This window comes from Eublepharis macularius, chromosome 2, assembly GCF_028583425.1.
Source record: "Eublepharis macularius isolate TG4126 chromosome 2, MPM_Emac_v1.0, whole genome shotgun sequence".
NCBI lineage: Eukaryota > Metazoa > Chordata > Lepidosauria > Squamata > Eublepharidae > Eublepharis > Eublepharis macularius.
In genome coordinates, this window is record NC_072791.1 from 8,406,905 (window position 1) to 8,422,615 (window position 15,711).

Here is a 15,711-nt window from a genome sequence, read left to right on the forward strand (position 1 = left end):
AGCGCCTTCAAGGAGGCATTTCTCTCTCATCCCCTCCTTGTAGGAAAGCCTCTTCTAAGAGTCTCTCTACATGAGACATCTTACGCGGGATGCTCAAGTGTAGGGAGTTGCAATGTTAGCCAGGAAGCATAGTTTAAAAAGATAGAGCTGGCGGAGATCGCTCCTGAGAGGGTTTATTAATTTCATCTTTGCCTCCCCCAAAGGAGAGGTAAAACTAAGAGTCTTCTGGGAGGTGAAGACGAAATTAACATGTGTGGGGCGGAGGAAACTGATGAAAAAATGGCTTGAGTACAGCAAGCCAAAAAGCGGAGGCCAAATTTGAACGAGAACACTTAAATCTCAAGGATATTATGCTGGAAGCTACACCAAAGTGGCTCTCTTGCAGCCTGACACCACACCGTGCCAAGCCTTCCTAAGCTCACCGAGATCAATGTAGGATTATTAGTGAAATCCTAAGTAGAGTTACTCCAGTCTAAGCTCAATGATTTCAATGGATTTAGATTGGATTAACTCTGTTTAGGATTTCACGGTTAGACAGGCAGACTGCAAATAACGTAAATAAATGAATAGGATTGGGCAGTTTGTTTTAGGAGGAAAGTGCTACGGTCCTTTGCAAGAGAAGTGCAGAAACGTGGGGACAGAAGCTGGAGGGGGGTCATGTATTTCCAGTTAGCGGGAACGATCCCTTAAGGCGGGGTGGGTGAACGTTTCAGCCCGAGGGCCAAAAGTGAATCTCTGCCTGCTTCTGAGAGCTGCATCCAGTCCAGGCACGTGGCCCTTCTCCGACTGCTGACGCTCTTAATGGCACTTGAGTTTCTGGACAATTTATCAGGGGCATCAGCTATTAGCAGGCCAATGCTCCCAGAGCCTTATCAAGCAACTGGAAGGTTGGACGACTTGTCCAGCTCTGCCTTAAGGGCTCGTGGATCATTTTCAACAACCCAGACGGAGGAAGCAGAAAGAGCTAAGCGCTGAGCGGCTGCCATCTGGTGGCCAAAGGCTTTCCTCCACCCCCACCCCCAACAGAACAGAGAGCCTGCAACCCTGCGAGGGAGTACCGGGACGCTGAGTGGAAAATACAGCCCTTTGAGACCCCACCCATCATTAAATACAGCATCTCTAATTGATTTGCACTTCCCATTGGGACTCCAGCAGGAAACATGCATCTGACAAAGAGAGCTGTGGTTCTCAAAAGCTTATGCTACAATAAATTTGGTTAGTCTTAAAGGTGCGACTGGACTCTTTACTCTTTTGCAACATGAAACAGGCGATGCAGGCTTGTTTCCCCACCATCTTCTCTTCATTCATCCCTTAGCCTGTTTCCCCGCCACTGCCTGAGCTTCCTTCTTTGCCATCCTGACTGTACCCTATTAAAATTCCAGACCTCTTTCCCTATCACCACTTCTCACCCCCTGGCGCACCTCGCTAATGACAACACGCAAGCCCCTCTGGGCAGACAATGGGTCATTTCTATGTTCTGTACAGCACCTAGCACTTGGTTGATGGAGTTCAATAGCTGCCCTTTCACCTGGGGCCTTTCAAAGGACTCTGTCATCTATGCAAGGAGGGCCAGTAATAATGGTGGTTGCATTGTCCATCGGGAAGGCATAGAGAAGCCTGCCTCAAGCTATCCAGTGAGCTCATGTTTGGGGAGAGACTTGAACCTAGGGCTTCCCGGCTCAGCTGTGAGTTTAATTTAGTGCACTTTCTAATCTAGCCCTTCTTCCACAGAGCTCAGAGCAGAGTCAATGGTCCCCCCTTCCTCATTCTATCCCCACAACCATATGAGGTAGGCAAGGTTGAAAGAGAGGGACTGACCTAAAGTCATCAAGCGAATTTCTATGACAGTGGGAGATTTGAACCTAGATTTCCCAGATCCTAGCCTGGCACTCTAACCACTATACCATACTGGTCTATTGGGCTACTGCATTACACCAGATCTCGCTATAAATGCTGTAGCGGGCTTGCATCACAAGCAAACAGCTCAGATTGAGGCAGAGCGAAATGCACAAAACATGCGCCGGTCCCTCCAGGCTGCTCCTAGGTCAATTCTCCCCTTGCATGGTGGAGGGGCACATCTCTCTTGCACCACGTGCAGAATGTAGTGCCTGTCTGGTGGACACTCCATGCACAAACCCACCTCTGTGGAAACCCAGTTCATCACATTACTCTTCCTCTTAAAAATGGGGAAAGGGGAGAGATCACACAGTTCTGTGCACATTGGTGCTTTTTCCCCTGCGCTGCGGGTCTGGTAGTAGGAAGAGAAGTGTCCCCATTTCTCCACTACACAACTCGAAGGCCAGTGTGAAAACAGGGCCATTGTATGAGAAAGAGGAGGGATGGAGGCAGATGGGTGGGTGTGCAATTCCCAGCAAGGCATCTGCCACTGATCCATTAAAAGGATGCCTGCTTATCAAAGCCTGCTTGCCTCTCCATCTAATAACCCCAACTTTCTCTTTCCCCTCCAGCTATTCATTATTTATGTCATGCTCAAGGAAGCCAGAAGGTGAACAAGGCAGGGTCTGCGCCCAAAGGCCCCGTCATTTCGAAAGGACAGATCTTTTACGCTCCAAAGGACGGATCCATTAAGCCTCATCCTGATCACCCCCTGTGCTCTTGTGCTGCTGCCCCAAGGGGACAGCTGAGATAGCCACAGAGGGTCAGAAGGCAGGAAAGGTGAGATAGCCTCCCGACAAAAACATCACAAGGTTGAAAGGGCAAGCAAAAAAAGGCCGGTGTCAAGTACTTGGTCTGCAATTAGATCCAGAGGAGTTCGCCGTATCAGTCTGTAGTTGCAAAATGTGCTCTTCGTCAGATGCATCTGTAGCATAAGCTTTCAAGAACCACAGCTCTCTTCATCAGATGCATCTGTAGCATAAGCTTTCGGGAACCATAGCTCTCTTCATCAAATGCATCTGCAGCATAAGCTTTCAAGAACCACCACAGCTCTCTTTGTCGTGATGCATCTGTAGTATAAGCTTTTGAGAACCGCAGCTCTCTTCGTCGTGATGCATCTGTAGCATAAGCTTTCGAGAACCACAGCTCTCTTCGTCATGCATCTGACGAAGAGAGCTGTGGTTCTTGAAAGCTTATGCTACAATAAAGTTCGCTAGTCTTAAAGGTGCTACTCAGCTCTTTACTATTTTGGTCTGCAATTTTATCCGTGATGGCTTGCGGCCACTGATTACAGGGGGGGTCCAACAAGGCCATTTATTACGGAGGGGGGGCACTCTTTGCTCATTCAGGGCTTGAAACTAAGGAAGGCCTGCAGCCAGAATTGACTCCTTTATCCCCTCCGTTGTCCAATGAGCACGCAAGCAGTGGCTTACACTTGACAGGCTATGCGCCAATGAAATCTATCCCATTTTTGTCCCGCCTTTCCTGCAAGGATTGTATGCATTTTGCCGCTCCATTATATCTTCACAACAACCTTGTGAGGGAGGTCAAGCTGAGAGAACGACCGGCCCAAGCCTGCTCTGAAACCACCACACCACAGCAGTGTTCCCTTCATTCACAGCCATACCTTCCAAACGAGCAGCCACTTCTACATACGACTGCATCACGACCAAGGAGACGGCTTCCCCTAAAACAAGGGGGGGAAAAACCAGAGGATCAGCCATTACTATGGAGCAGTTTAGGCGTTGATCTGCAGTGCTGTAGCAGACTAAAATCCTGCTATTCTGGAGCTGCCTCCATCCCACAAGTCTCTGCAAACCAAAGCCAAATTTGCTAGCTGTATAAATTATTTAGATTTGAACGACTATGCGTGTTTTGCATAACCAATCCTGCTAGCCACAGAGAAGAGGAAAAGCGCCACCCTGTGGCACAAAAAGCACCCTTCTGCCCTTACCCAGATTCTTCAGAGCAAAAAGAGGAGGCAGACAAGTGCTTCTTTCGGTGATTGTATCGAATGTTAAAATACGGGTGCCCAGATTTCAAAGGAGCCATGAGTAGAACAGAAAGCAGTTTTAAAGACATTTTTTTCAGTACAGTAAAGTGCAGATTAATTTGCAATTGGTCATGACATACATCTGATCTCTGCAGTTCTTTCAATTGGCTACTTAGTTCTCTAACTAGTCTCGCGATCAATGTAACCTTTTCATTCTCCTTATTTGGTCACTACCTACTGCTGACTCTGAATTTCTCAGACTTATTGCTGACTTCCAAACTTTAAAAGAGTCCAGTAGCACCTTTAAGACTAACCAACTTTACTGTAGCATAAGCTTTTGAGAATCACAGTTCTCTTCGTCAGATGCGTGGATTGCTCCACGCATCTGACAAAGAGAACTGTGATTGTCGAAAGCTTATGCTACAGTAAGGTTGGTTAGTCTTAAAGGTGCTACTGGACTCTTCGATTTTGCTACTACAGACTAACACGGCTAACTCCTCTGGATCTATTTCCAAACTTTAGAACCCAGAGTTATAGATATAGGGAGTGACTGTGCTCTTCTTGTATCTATTTCTCCCTTCTCATGAGACAATAGCCTAAAGAATGTGTGGCCTTATCTAAGTTCCCTGGGCAACTGAGAAAAGAGAAACATTTTTGGCCTGTTATGTTGTTCTGAAGCAACTTTCAGCAAAGATGGAACAGAGAAAGAGAAAAAAAGGAGGCGGTTGTATGCACTATTAATTCATTCTAAGAATATGTATATGAAAGTATGAAAGATTATAAACCCTTATAATAAAAGGAATATTAAAAATCTTAACTCTACAACCCCATGGCTATTAGAAAGTCAACATAGCTGGCCCTCTCCATCTTCTGAGATGCATGCCCAAGCAACTTCGCTTTCTTATGGAATAGAAGCTTAAGGGTTTTTTTAAAAAAAAAGAAAACCAAGATTTTCAGGAACTCAACTTCCACACAATTCCATGCTTCGACAGGAAGCAACATACCACCGCTTGTATGCAGCCCTGAATTCTGAACAGCAGCCCTACAGGCAGACAGCTATTTATTCACTCACAGCTGGCATAGAACAGAACCACCACGGAGCCGGAGTTGGCCAGAGCGGGGCCGAAGGATTCTTCCGTCAGCGTCTGGATGTGTTGCAGGGGGAGCTCGTGCTTCCTGTCCCTGATGATGGATTCCACCACCTCGTCGTCTTGGATCTCTGCAAGGGAAGCAAATACATTGCGAATCCCAGCGGAGCAGTACATTTTGTGCAAGGGGAATGAGGGGGGGGCCAGGGACAGCAGACGGCACACGCGGCTCCCTCACCTATTGCAGATAGTTTCAGGCAGGCAGCCATGCTGGTCTGCAGCAGAGCAGCAGGAACTGAGTCCAGTGGCACCTTAAGAGACCAACCGGATTTTCAGGACATGAACTTTAAAGAACCAAAGCTCCCTTCTTTAGAGAGTTTCAGGCGGGTAGCCATGCCGGTCTGCAGCAGAACTGGAAGATTTGAGTCCAGTGGCACCTTAGAGACCAACAAGGTTTTCAGGGTAGAAGCTTTCATGAGTCAAATCTCCCTGCCCTAAAGTGCTACGGGACCCAAAACCTGCTATTGCAAGAAGGAACCCTGTTCCTTATTGCTAGGTGAGGCCCTCAGCCACAGAAGGAAGCTTCATTCTAGGGGATGAGACAGGCAAAGGGGATGAGGAGGGGGAGCTAAGCCCAGGGGCAATTCGTTCCCAGCATGCACACACTGATGAAACAAAAGCCAATTTTGCCCGAAAGCAGTAAGAGCACAAAGGCAGAAAGTGTGCTAAGGAGCCAAACGACGTGAATTAAACTGTATAATGTTGCACTCATTTCTGCAAGCCTGGATGTATCAGGAAGGGAAACTTTTCAGAAGTCAGGGGATATATTTTTTTTAACTTTCAGTCAAATTTTCAATGGCTAACATGGTGGTGGAAAGTGCTGTCAAGTCGCAGCCAACTTACGGCGACTAGGAAACTTATGGTCTCCAAGACAAAGGGACATTCAGAGGTGGTTTGCCATTGCCTGCCTCAATGTACCAACCGTGGACTTTCTTGATGTCTCCCGTACAAATACTAACCAAGGATGACCCTGCTTACTTCCCGAGAGCTGACAAGATCAGGCTAGTCTAACTAACATAGAAAAGTTAAAAAGGAGTTTGGGGAGGCTGGTAATTTCCATGAACGTAACATGCAAGGTTTATGTGAAAATGCTGAACTTAGGGCCAAACTACAAGTGACGAATGACACAGGTTGGACACTTGTCAGCTTCCCTCAAGTTTTGATGGGAAATGTAGGCAGCTTGGCGGAATGTTGGACAAGTGACAGTTGAAAAGTCCATTGGACTTATGGCAAGATGATAAAGTTCCACAGATTAGAAAAGAACTCATCAGTAGTCTACTTGTAGCAGCAAAAACAGTAATAACAATAAAATGGAATGCTGAGGCCATTATATAGACCAATGGCTTAGTAAGGTGTGGGACCCAATGATTATGGAAAAAATTACAGAAAGAATTCAACAATCATCAGGAAAAGAAAAGCCGACAGAATTTTACAGTAAGTAGAAGCCGTTTCTTGACTATATTACAACAAGCAGGGCTTTTTTCAGCTGGAACGTGGTGGAACGGAGTTCTGGAACCTTGTGAAAATGGTCACATGGCCGGTGGCCCCGCCCCCTGGTCTCCAGACAGAGGGGAGTTGAGATTGCCCTCCGTGCCACTGAGGGCAATCTAAACTCCCCTCTGTCTGGAGATCAGGGGGCGGGGCCAACGGCCATGTGACCATTTTCTCCGAGGGCAACCCACTGACTTCCACCACCTCTTTTCCCAGAAAAAACGCCCTGACAACAAGCAACATACAATCTACGAACACAATCTACCAGTCAGTAATAGAAATATAAGCAACTGAAGAACAACAAAACTTTCATGGATCTATATGGGAAAAACCATTTAAAGAAAAAGAAAATTTAAATTTTAATAGTAAACTAGTAAATAAGTTATTGTTACGTGAATGTAGAAGTAAGACTTGAACTGGACTATGTACTTGATAAACCTTTAATTTAAAAAAAGAAGTCCACTGGACAGCAGTCAGGGAGCCAAGCTGCAAGACCAGGACGCCTACATTTCCCATCAAAACTTGAGGGAAGCTGACAAGTGTCCAACCAGTGTCAGGCGTCACTTGTAGCTTGGCCCTCAGATAAAGTGACTGTCACAATGAGGATTCTAGGACAGCCCCATAACCGACGGGAAGACAACTGATGCAGGGCTGTCAATCTGGTAGGAACAGGAGCTCTATGTCAGTCCTTGGCCGGTAGATCCCCAAGTCCCTCACAGCAAGCAATCAGGAGCATTGGTCGAAGTAACTTTTATCAGTGATCTATACAGTCCATGTGATCCATACAGATGTACTGGCAGAAGTCGCAATACAAGCAAGTCGTGACCGCCTAACGAAAGAAAGACTTAGAAACAAGTATTACAGAAGTATTCCTCTTATTGCTATTGTGATAACAATTGCCACTCGATAAATATTATAATATACAGTCTTCCATTCAATGTATAATAATACTGCACACAGTCCTCCTCCACCAGTGTGCATAAACACAATGTTAGTATCACCCAAGAACACTTCCATATATCTTGCTCTGTAAAGCTAATTAAAGCATACACCGTTTCTTAACTTAGTTAATTGTCCACAGGGTCGTGAGAAGATTATAGGTCCAGTAACACGCAGGTTGGAAGGACCATCTGACGGGCTGACCGTTTATGCACTATTTATTGAGTGGCAACTGTTATCACAATAGCAATAAGAGGAAAACTTCTGTAATACTTGTTTCTAAGTCTTTATTTCGTTAGGCGGTCACGACTTGCTTGTACTGTTACTGTTTTTGTGGTTCTCCGTGTCTGTTACGTATTGGCAGAAGTGGGTATTCGAAAAAGGCAGTGCTAATTACAGGGAACTTTCCCGCCCTTGGGACCATTAACATTCTGGCGCAAAACCCCCAAAGAGTTACATGGGAACTGATTAGTTTAGACTAGACACATTACAGGATGAAATCATTCCAGTCTCTGAGAAAAGATACATTGCGAGTTGGTCGCAGCTTGCATTCAAGGACGCTTGCTGTGGAAGTTAAAGTAAATACCTTCAACAGATATGAGACAACCCCTCCACCCGGCTGAGTACATTTTAGTTCAGCATTTACACACACTCAGATGATCAGTATACCCAGGGCTCATTTTGAGGGGGAACGCGCAGGAACGCAGTTCCTCAAAGAGGTCACATGTCAGGTGGCCTCGCCTGACTCTTGGCCATTTTGGGCCCGTTTCAGCCTGGATTGGGGCCGAAACAGCCCGGATCGGGCCTCTGATGGGTGTGGTGGATCACTCTCCCACTCAGCAGTGGCCCGATCCTGACCATTTTGGGCCCTTTTCCGGCCCCTTTCAGCCCCCCTTTTGCCATTTTGGTCCCAATTTCGGCCCTGAATGGCCAAGATTGGGTCCAAAACAGCCAGGATAGGTGATGTCAGGGGGTGTGGCATATGCAAATCAGTTATGTTAATGACACACTGCTGGTGATGTCAAGGGGTGTGGCATATGCTAATAAGTTATGCTAATGAGTTCCTCCAGCTCTTTTTCTACAAAATGACCCCTGAGTATACCATACAATACAGAAGACACACACTAATGGTGGAAGGGGCGTTTAACTACCCTTTCCAGGAACGGGGCCAGGCTCCCAGGTGGTGGGATTTGTCCCTGCCTCCTTTCTACTGGCCTCCAAGGAAGGAGGCAGCTTCCTTGGCAAGACTCAGCAGTAAGAGGGGGCTGCTGAGGGAAGCAGGGAAGAACAAAAAAGGGGACAAAAAACAACAACCCTGCGGAGGAATGGTAACCAAAGAGGTTGGAAGAAAAAATACCCCGAAGAATTAAGTATAACTGAAGATGTAATATAAATAATTAAAACAGCAGTATATAATTTAATTCAAAAAATAAAAGTGTAGCAGTTTGATTAAACACATCAATAGTGCAGTTCAACATATAAGTATCATACCCTTGTATATCTACATAATAAAATCACACTTACACAGGTATATTATTACATTTCAACTCCATATGTACAGAACTAGACACGTTTCGGCCCAAGGTTCTTTGTCAGCAGTATATATATTTCTCATTACAGGGTTTGGAGGTTTTTCATTCATAGGATCACCATAGGTTAGCAGCAACTTGATGACACAACACACACACACACACCTCATACACAGCACTCCATCAATATAGCTAATAAATCAAAAATACATGAACCAGCACAAAATAGACACAAAGATGTAATATAAAAGCCAGTTTGGTGTAGTGGTTAAGAGCAGCAAGACTCTAATCTGGAGAGCCAGGTTTGATTCCCCACTCCTCCGCCTGAAGCCAGCTGGGTGGCCCTGGGTCAGTCACAGCTCTCTCAGAGCTCTCTCAGCCCCACCCACCTCACAGGGTGTTTTGTTGTGGGGATAATAATGACATACTTTGTAAACCGCTTTGAGTGGGCATTAAGTTGTCCTGAAGGCCAGTATATAAATCAAATGTTGTTGTTGTTGTTGTTATTAAATACATTAAATAAACATGTATTTTTCTATATAAAAGGGAAACCATGTTGTTGTTTTTATTATTAAAACAGCGCAGAGTAAATTCACTCAAATCCTCCCACAGAATAGCTTAAGAGGCAACACGGGCAATGTACCCAGATTAAAGTTGTTCTCTTTGCCCACAGATCTTAAGCCAGCTCAGAAGTACACAAATCAAAAACGGGAGTGCTGAGCTACGACCAGAAATTTCTCACTGGCTTAAAAAGATCTATGGGCAAAGGAAAAACTTTAATGTGTGATTTTACTATGCAGATATACATGAGTATGGTACTTAAAAGATGTTGAACTGATGCACTTTTATTTGTTGAATTAAATTCTATACCGGAAGCAGGGAAGAACCTGCCAGGGAAGAGCCCTGTTATGCTTGCACATGGCAGAGTTTCAGACCAGGACAGGAGGCATGGCCTTAGAGTGACTCCCACACAACCGGGGGCCCACATGGCCATCCTTAAAGGTCAGCTAGACTGACCTCATCAAAGGATGCAACACAACCATCTCCTGTTTCAAGCTACATCAGGGAATAAGGCCTGAAGTCCTCCCTCACAAATACCTAGCCCACTTTTTAAGACCCATAGGCCAGTGAGGGAATACTCCCTTTTCTATAGATCTTCAAAATCTGAAAGAGAAGCCATGAACAGTATGATATTTCATGGGCTGCACGAGTGCGTGTGTGAGCACACGTGCTAAGGTTACCTTGCTCGTAGCTTTCACCATCTTCCTTTTCCTCCTCCTCCTCCTCCTCCTCTTCTGGGATAGGTTCACCCTGTTTAACATTTTCCACCAGAGCTAGGATGTCATCTGTGTCTTTCAAGACCAGGTACTTCACGGGCACGCCCTGTAGAAATGAAGGAGGCCTGCCTGAGTTTCTGCAAACGTGGATTTCAGAGCGGGGTTCAGGTTTTTAACTGGTTAGCCCTTCAGCAGAGTCACAGACTAGAAAGGTTATCTTAGTATATAGTACATTTTTACTACACCCCTCCTCCAAGAAGCTGCAGAAAGCGCTCATCAGCAAACCCCAACACGAGGCCTATGGGTGCCAGGTTGCCTAGCGATATCTTTCCCGGTGCCCATTTTCCTCTCCCCCAAAGCCAAGAACCAATCCTGGCTTTCCACTGAGGGAGGGGCAGAAGAGCTCAGGGCTCACTTTGTGGCTTTAGGGAGCAGCCACACCAAAACAGCGGCTCCCATCAGAGGAGGATGCTTAACTTGGAACATTTGGAGTTTATTTTATGGGTACTGCGTAAGGAATCTATTGAGGGTACAAGAATCCAGATGCATATTTGCACATTTTTTTAGACATAGGAGTAGTACAACGAATAACGGATCGTGGAAAAAGACAATGTCAAAACATGGGGTGGTCTTGTTTTACACATTTATACAAGGAATATATTATACATTATATTTACTTTGTGATACTATGCTTATTAAAGCGTGTTTCTTAGCGATTTTAAAGAGTGGATATCCTTATGCTAATTTTTCCTCAACTTTTTTTAGGGGGGGGGGCGGCTTTTTTAGTTTGAGAGGATTACAGTTCATCCCCTTCTTTTTCGTCCCTTTCTTCCCCACACTGTTTCCCCCAAAAAACCAAAGGTACAACACGTTTGGGGACTCTTGGTGTGTACGTACACACACACATTCCCTCCCTCATTACTCTCACAGCAACCTTGTGAGGTAGCTTAAGTTAAGAGAAACAGTGACTGACTCAAAGTCTCCCAGTGAGTTTTATAGCAGTGAGGAGATTTGAACTCAGATCTCCAGCTGACACTCTCACCACTACACCGCAATGTCTCCCTGTAAAGTAAAGGAGGGGCAAGACTCCTGCTGTAATTTTTCTCCCCTCTCTGGCAAAGGGATACTGTAATGTCTACTAGACAGCCAAAGTTAAGCAAGAAGCCCTCCGTGAGCCACTTTTGCAGGATTATCTTAGTAACTTCCCAGTGATATCCAACCAAGAATTACTCCAGTGTAGGCCTATTGAAATCAATGGCCTTCAACTGTAGTACCTCTACATGGGATTGCACTTTTAGACTCCCAAGTTTCTCTCCTTTGATTCTCACAGTTGCTGGCATAAGCTCCTTTGCTATCTGATGGTAAAAATATCTGACAAACCGCCTAGGCAGATGGCCATTGCTCCCTGTGAGTAGAAGCCCCCAGCTGCTGGGGAACCCCAAGTTCTTCCCTAGCCCCTCTGGTTCTCCTGACTAGTTCCTGCAGTCCAAAGGAAGAAATGTGGATCACCTCCTGTCCTTGTGTAATGCTCAGCAATGCTCAAGTCATGGGAAAGTCCACTAGCTTGCGCCCATCCAGGGCTTTTTTTCTGGGAAAAGAGGTGGTGGAACTCAGTGGTGGAACTCAGGACCGCGCAATGACGTCACTTTGGGTCAGCTGGAACAAGGGGGCCTTAGAGCGACTCTGCAAATGAGCGACTCCGGCACCATTTTCAAGAGGTGCCGGAACTCCATTCCACCGTGTTCCCGCTGAAAAAAAGCCCTGGAAGCGGCCATGACAGATAATGACAATAGCCAGAAGGATCGATGGAGAAGGTGGTGGTTTCTGAGGGATTGCCTTTAGAAGGGAAATTACTTTACCTGCTGCCTCCTCAAAAGGAGTTCCCAAGATTTAAACCTGAATCATCCAAAAATCTAAAACTTCCACATACCTTTGCAAAATCTGCTTTGTTTATGGTGAGCACGGGGAACATTGTGCTGCACAAAGCTTACCCACACTGGGATTCCAGACGTGCTGGGATTTTAGCACGTGTCCTCCATCCAGTCATGAAAGAGTTAAATTGTTGTTCTGTCTGTTTAGTTAGTCAGCGAGTTTGCCTAGAACCACTTAGCTATCCAGTTAAAGTTCCCGCCACAGAAAGGGGAGTCTTTATATTTAATGAAGAGATCTAGGACAGGGGTGGGCAAATTGCGGCCCGCGGGCCACATGCGGCCCACTACAGAGTTTTTTGTGGCCCGCCAAGACAGTCAGAAAAATCCGCCTTGAACCGAGATTTCCTTCCCGTGCGCGATATGAAATTAGGACAATAAATAAATTGAATAAAACTACCACTATTTTATTTAATTTATATTTATTGATTTTTATGATACAATTTATACCTTTTCTGAAATGCAAAGTTAACTAATGAATGCAATCATTTTAAAAGGTGCAGCCCTCTGCTAACCTCCGCTCCCACAAAGTGGCCCCTGAGCCAAAACAATTGCCCACCCCTGATCTAGGATCACTGATCGGGCAACTAGCTTTATTAATTTCTAATGTAAACCAGAGGTTTTATTGCTCTTTGTTCAGTCTTAGTTTTTAGTACAGGTCTGAGAGCCAAGCTACAAGAGACGAATTACACAAGGAGGAGCACATGAAGGGAGTTGCAATGTTAGCTGGGAAGCTGAGTTTTAAAAGAGATTTGAAGGCTTTGTCAATTTCCCCTCTCTACAGAGCCAGGGAGGGTTTGTTAATTTCCTCTTTGCCTCTCTGAAGGCTCTGTCAGTTTCTCCTCCCCTTCTAATCGGTGAAGAGGAATGTATTGTGTTCTACCTTGACAATCAAGATGTAGGAGTCAGTCTTTATTTTCTCACCAAATGTACCCTTTTGTCCTAATAGGGCGCATATTACACCAACACTGTGCGAGCTGCATTGGTTGCCAGTGGAATACCGGATCAGGTTCAAGGTTCTGGTATTGACCTATAAGGCCTTGTGCGGACTGGGGCCAGCGTACTTGAGGGACCGTCTCTCCCCGTATATTCCCCGGAAGACCCTCCGATCAGGAGAAAAGAAATTGTTATCAGACCCTGGCTCCAAGGAGGCCCACCTGGCCTCGACTAGAGCCAGAGCTTTCTCAGTCCTGGCTCCAACCTGGTGGAACGCTCTGTCTACTGAGACCTGGGCCCAGCAGGATTTACTATCTTTCCACCGGGCCTGTAAGGCCGAGTTGTTCCGCCAGGCTCATGGCTGAGGTTGGGCATCCGCTGGCCGGAGGATGCACCATCTACCCCCCTCCCCGTGAAAGTTGCCCACCACTGTTTGTTTTTCAGCTGTTGTTACTGTGCTGCTATATCTAGTTGTATTACTGTATTGTTTGTTAACAGCTGTATTGCTGCCGCCAGGCAAAAGAGTGCTGCTATTTTTATATGATGTTTTAATGTTTTAATATGGAACGTTTTAAAATGATTTTAAGGTTGTTATCCACCCTGAGCCCGCTTGCGGGGAGGGCGGAATACAAATACGATATAAATAAATAAATAAACATGTAGTATTTTTCTAGAGCTAAAACACTGGAGTCTGTCTTCTTACAATCTACTGCGCATTAATTAACCCCTGCTAATCAAGTCCAACAAGATGCAACAGCCACTCCCATCCAAACATGATGGGTTCAGTGTATTGTCGAAGGCTTTCACGGCCGGAGAACGATGGCGGTTGTGGGTTTTCCGGGCTGTATCGCCGTGGTCTTGGCATTGTAGTTCCTGACGTTTCGCCAGCAGCTGTGACTGGCATCTTCAGAGGTGTAGCACCGAAAGACAGAGATCTCTCAGTGTCACAGTGTGGAAAAGATGTTGGCAGGTAATTTATATCTACTCAGGAAGGTGGGTTTGGGCTGAGTCATCCTGTAAGAGTTTCCCAGGGTGTGGAATGCTAGTGGCGGGAGGCTTCACTGTATCCTGAGGAGGTTCTTTTGCATATGGATTGGTACTTGATGTGCTAATCTTCTCTGCAGGGCTATTGTCGGGTGTGGAGTGTTTTGTTAGCCTGGTGTTTTTCAGAACTGGAAACCATGCTCTGTTCATCATCAGATGGGAAAGCTTATGAAAAAGCATAACCTCCAAGCAGTATTCAGACCCACCCGAAAAATACAACAGATGCTACGATCAGCAAAAGACAGTAGAGACCCCCTCACCTCTGCAGGAGTATACCGTATACCCTGCAGCTGTGGACAAGTTTACATCGGGACCACAAAGCGTAGCATCCAGACAAGAATAAAAGAACATGAAAGACACTGCAGACTTGGACAACCTGAAAAATCAGCAGTGGCTGAACATAGCCTAACTCAAACAGGGCACAGTATCTTATTCCAGGACACCAAAATACTGGACAACACTTCCAACTACTTTGTCAGACTGCACAGGGAAGCCATTGAAATTCACAAGCATAAGGAAAACTTCAACAGGAAAGAAGAAACCTTAAGAATGAACAGAGCATGGTTTCCAGTTCTGAAAAACACCAGGCTAACAAAACACTCCACACCCGACAATAGCCCTGCAGAGAAGATTAGCACATCAAGCACCAATCCATATGCAAAAGAACCTCCTCAGGATACAGTGAAGCCTCCCGCCATTAGCATTCCACACCCTGGGAAACTCTTACAGGATGACTCAGCTCAACCCCACCCCTCCTGAGTAGATACAAATGACCTGCCAACATCTTTTCCACACTGTGACACTGAGAGATCTCTGTCTTTTGGTGCTACACCTCTGAAGATGCCAGCCACAGCTGCTGGCGAAACGTCAGGAACTACAATGCCAAGACCACGGCAATACAGCCCGGAAAACCCCCAACAACCATTATGGGTTCAACTTGTTACTGAGGGGCAGTAGAATGACAAGTTTATCAGATGTGAATGAGGCACCAAGAAGCCCAGGACGCTGGAACGGTTAAATCAAAAGTTTTAACAGTCTTAAAGAGCAATACTCACTAACCTCAGCTGCTGTCTTGATAGCCACGTTATATCGGAGGAGGAAGTCCAGACCAGCAGTACCCCTTTCAAGATATAAATTGGATGTTAGACTGTGAAGCGCACGATGTGCACAACCACCCCTTGTCCCCAGTCACTGTGTCTGTGCTACACAGCTTCAAGAAGGGCCTTCACACAACCGAATGCTCCTGCTCTGAAAAAATTTAATTTGCTACCCGGAAAAAAAAAGGCATGCTGAGTGAAAAAGTGCTGTTTACTTATTTAGGTTTACAGGCCACCTCTCCAGAGACTTGCTTGAGGCAGCTAACAAAGTAAAGAAAAACAATAAAAGTGTAAGAAATAAAATCATAAAAACCAACAAAAAAATTAAAAACAAGGCATAAATTGTTGCCAACCCCCCCCAAGCGTCACAAACATCAAGCAGTAATCATAAACCAGCAGTTGTGTAATTTTTTTTAAAAAACAGCTATAAAAA

The 15,711-nt window shown here is 45.6% G+C and overlaps 1 protein-coding gene across 2 annotated transcripts in view; it reads right to left on the reverse strand.

The window, feature by feature from the left end:
- TXNDC16 (thioredoxin domain containing 16) overlaps positions 1-15,711 on the reverse strand; it is a 62,005-nt gene that overhangs the window by 22,880 nt on the left and 23,414 nt on the right. For both annotated transcript variants that reach the window (XM_054971062.1, XM_054971063.1), the window contains exons 10-13: positions 15,241-15,301; positions 10,238-10,379; positions 4,962-5,108; positions 3,524-3,583 (exon numbers count right to left, since the gene is read on the reverse strand). In XM_054971062.1, coding sequence (XP_054827037.1) covers positions 3,524-3,583; positions 4,962-5,108; positions 10,238-10,379; positions 15,241-15,301 — 410 coding nt within the window. The remainder of the gene's footprint in view (positions 1-3,523; positions 3,584-4,961; positions 5,109-10,237; positions 10,380-15,240; positions 15,302-15,711) is intronic.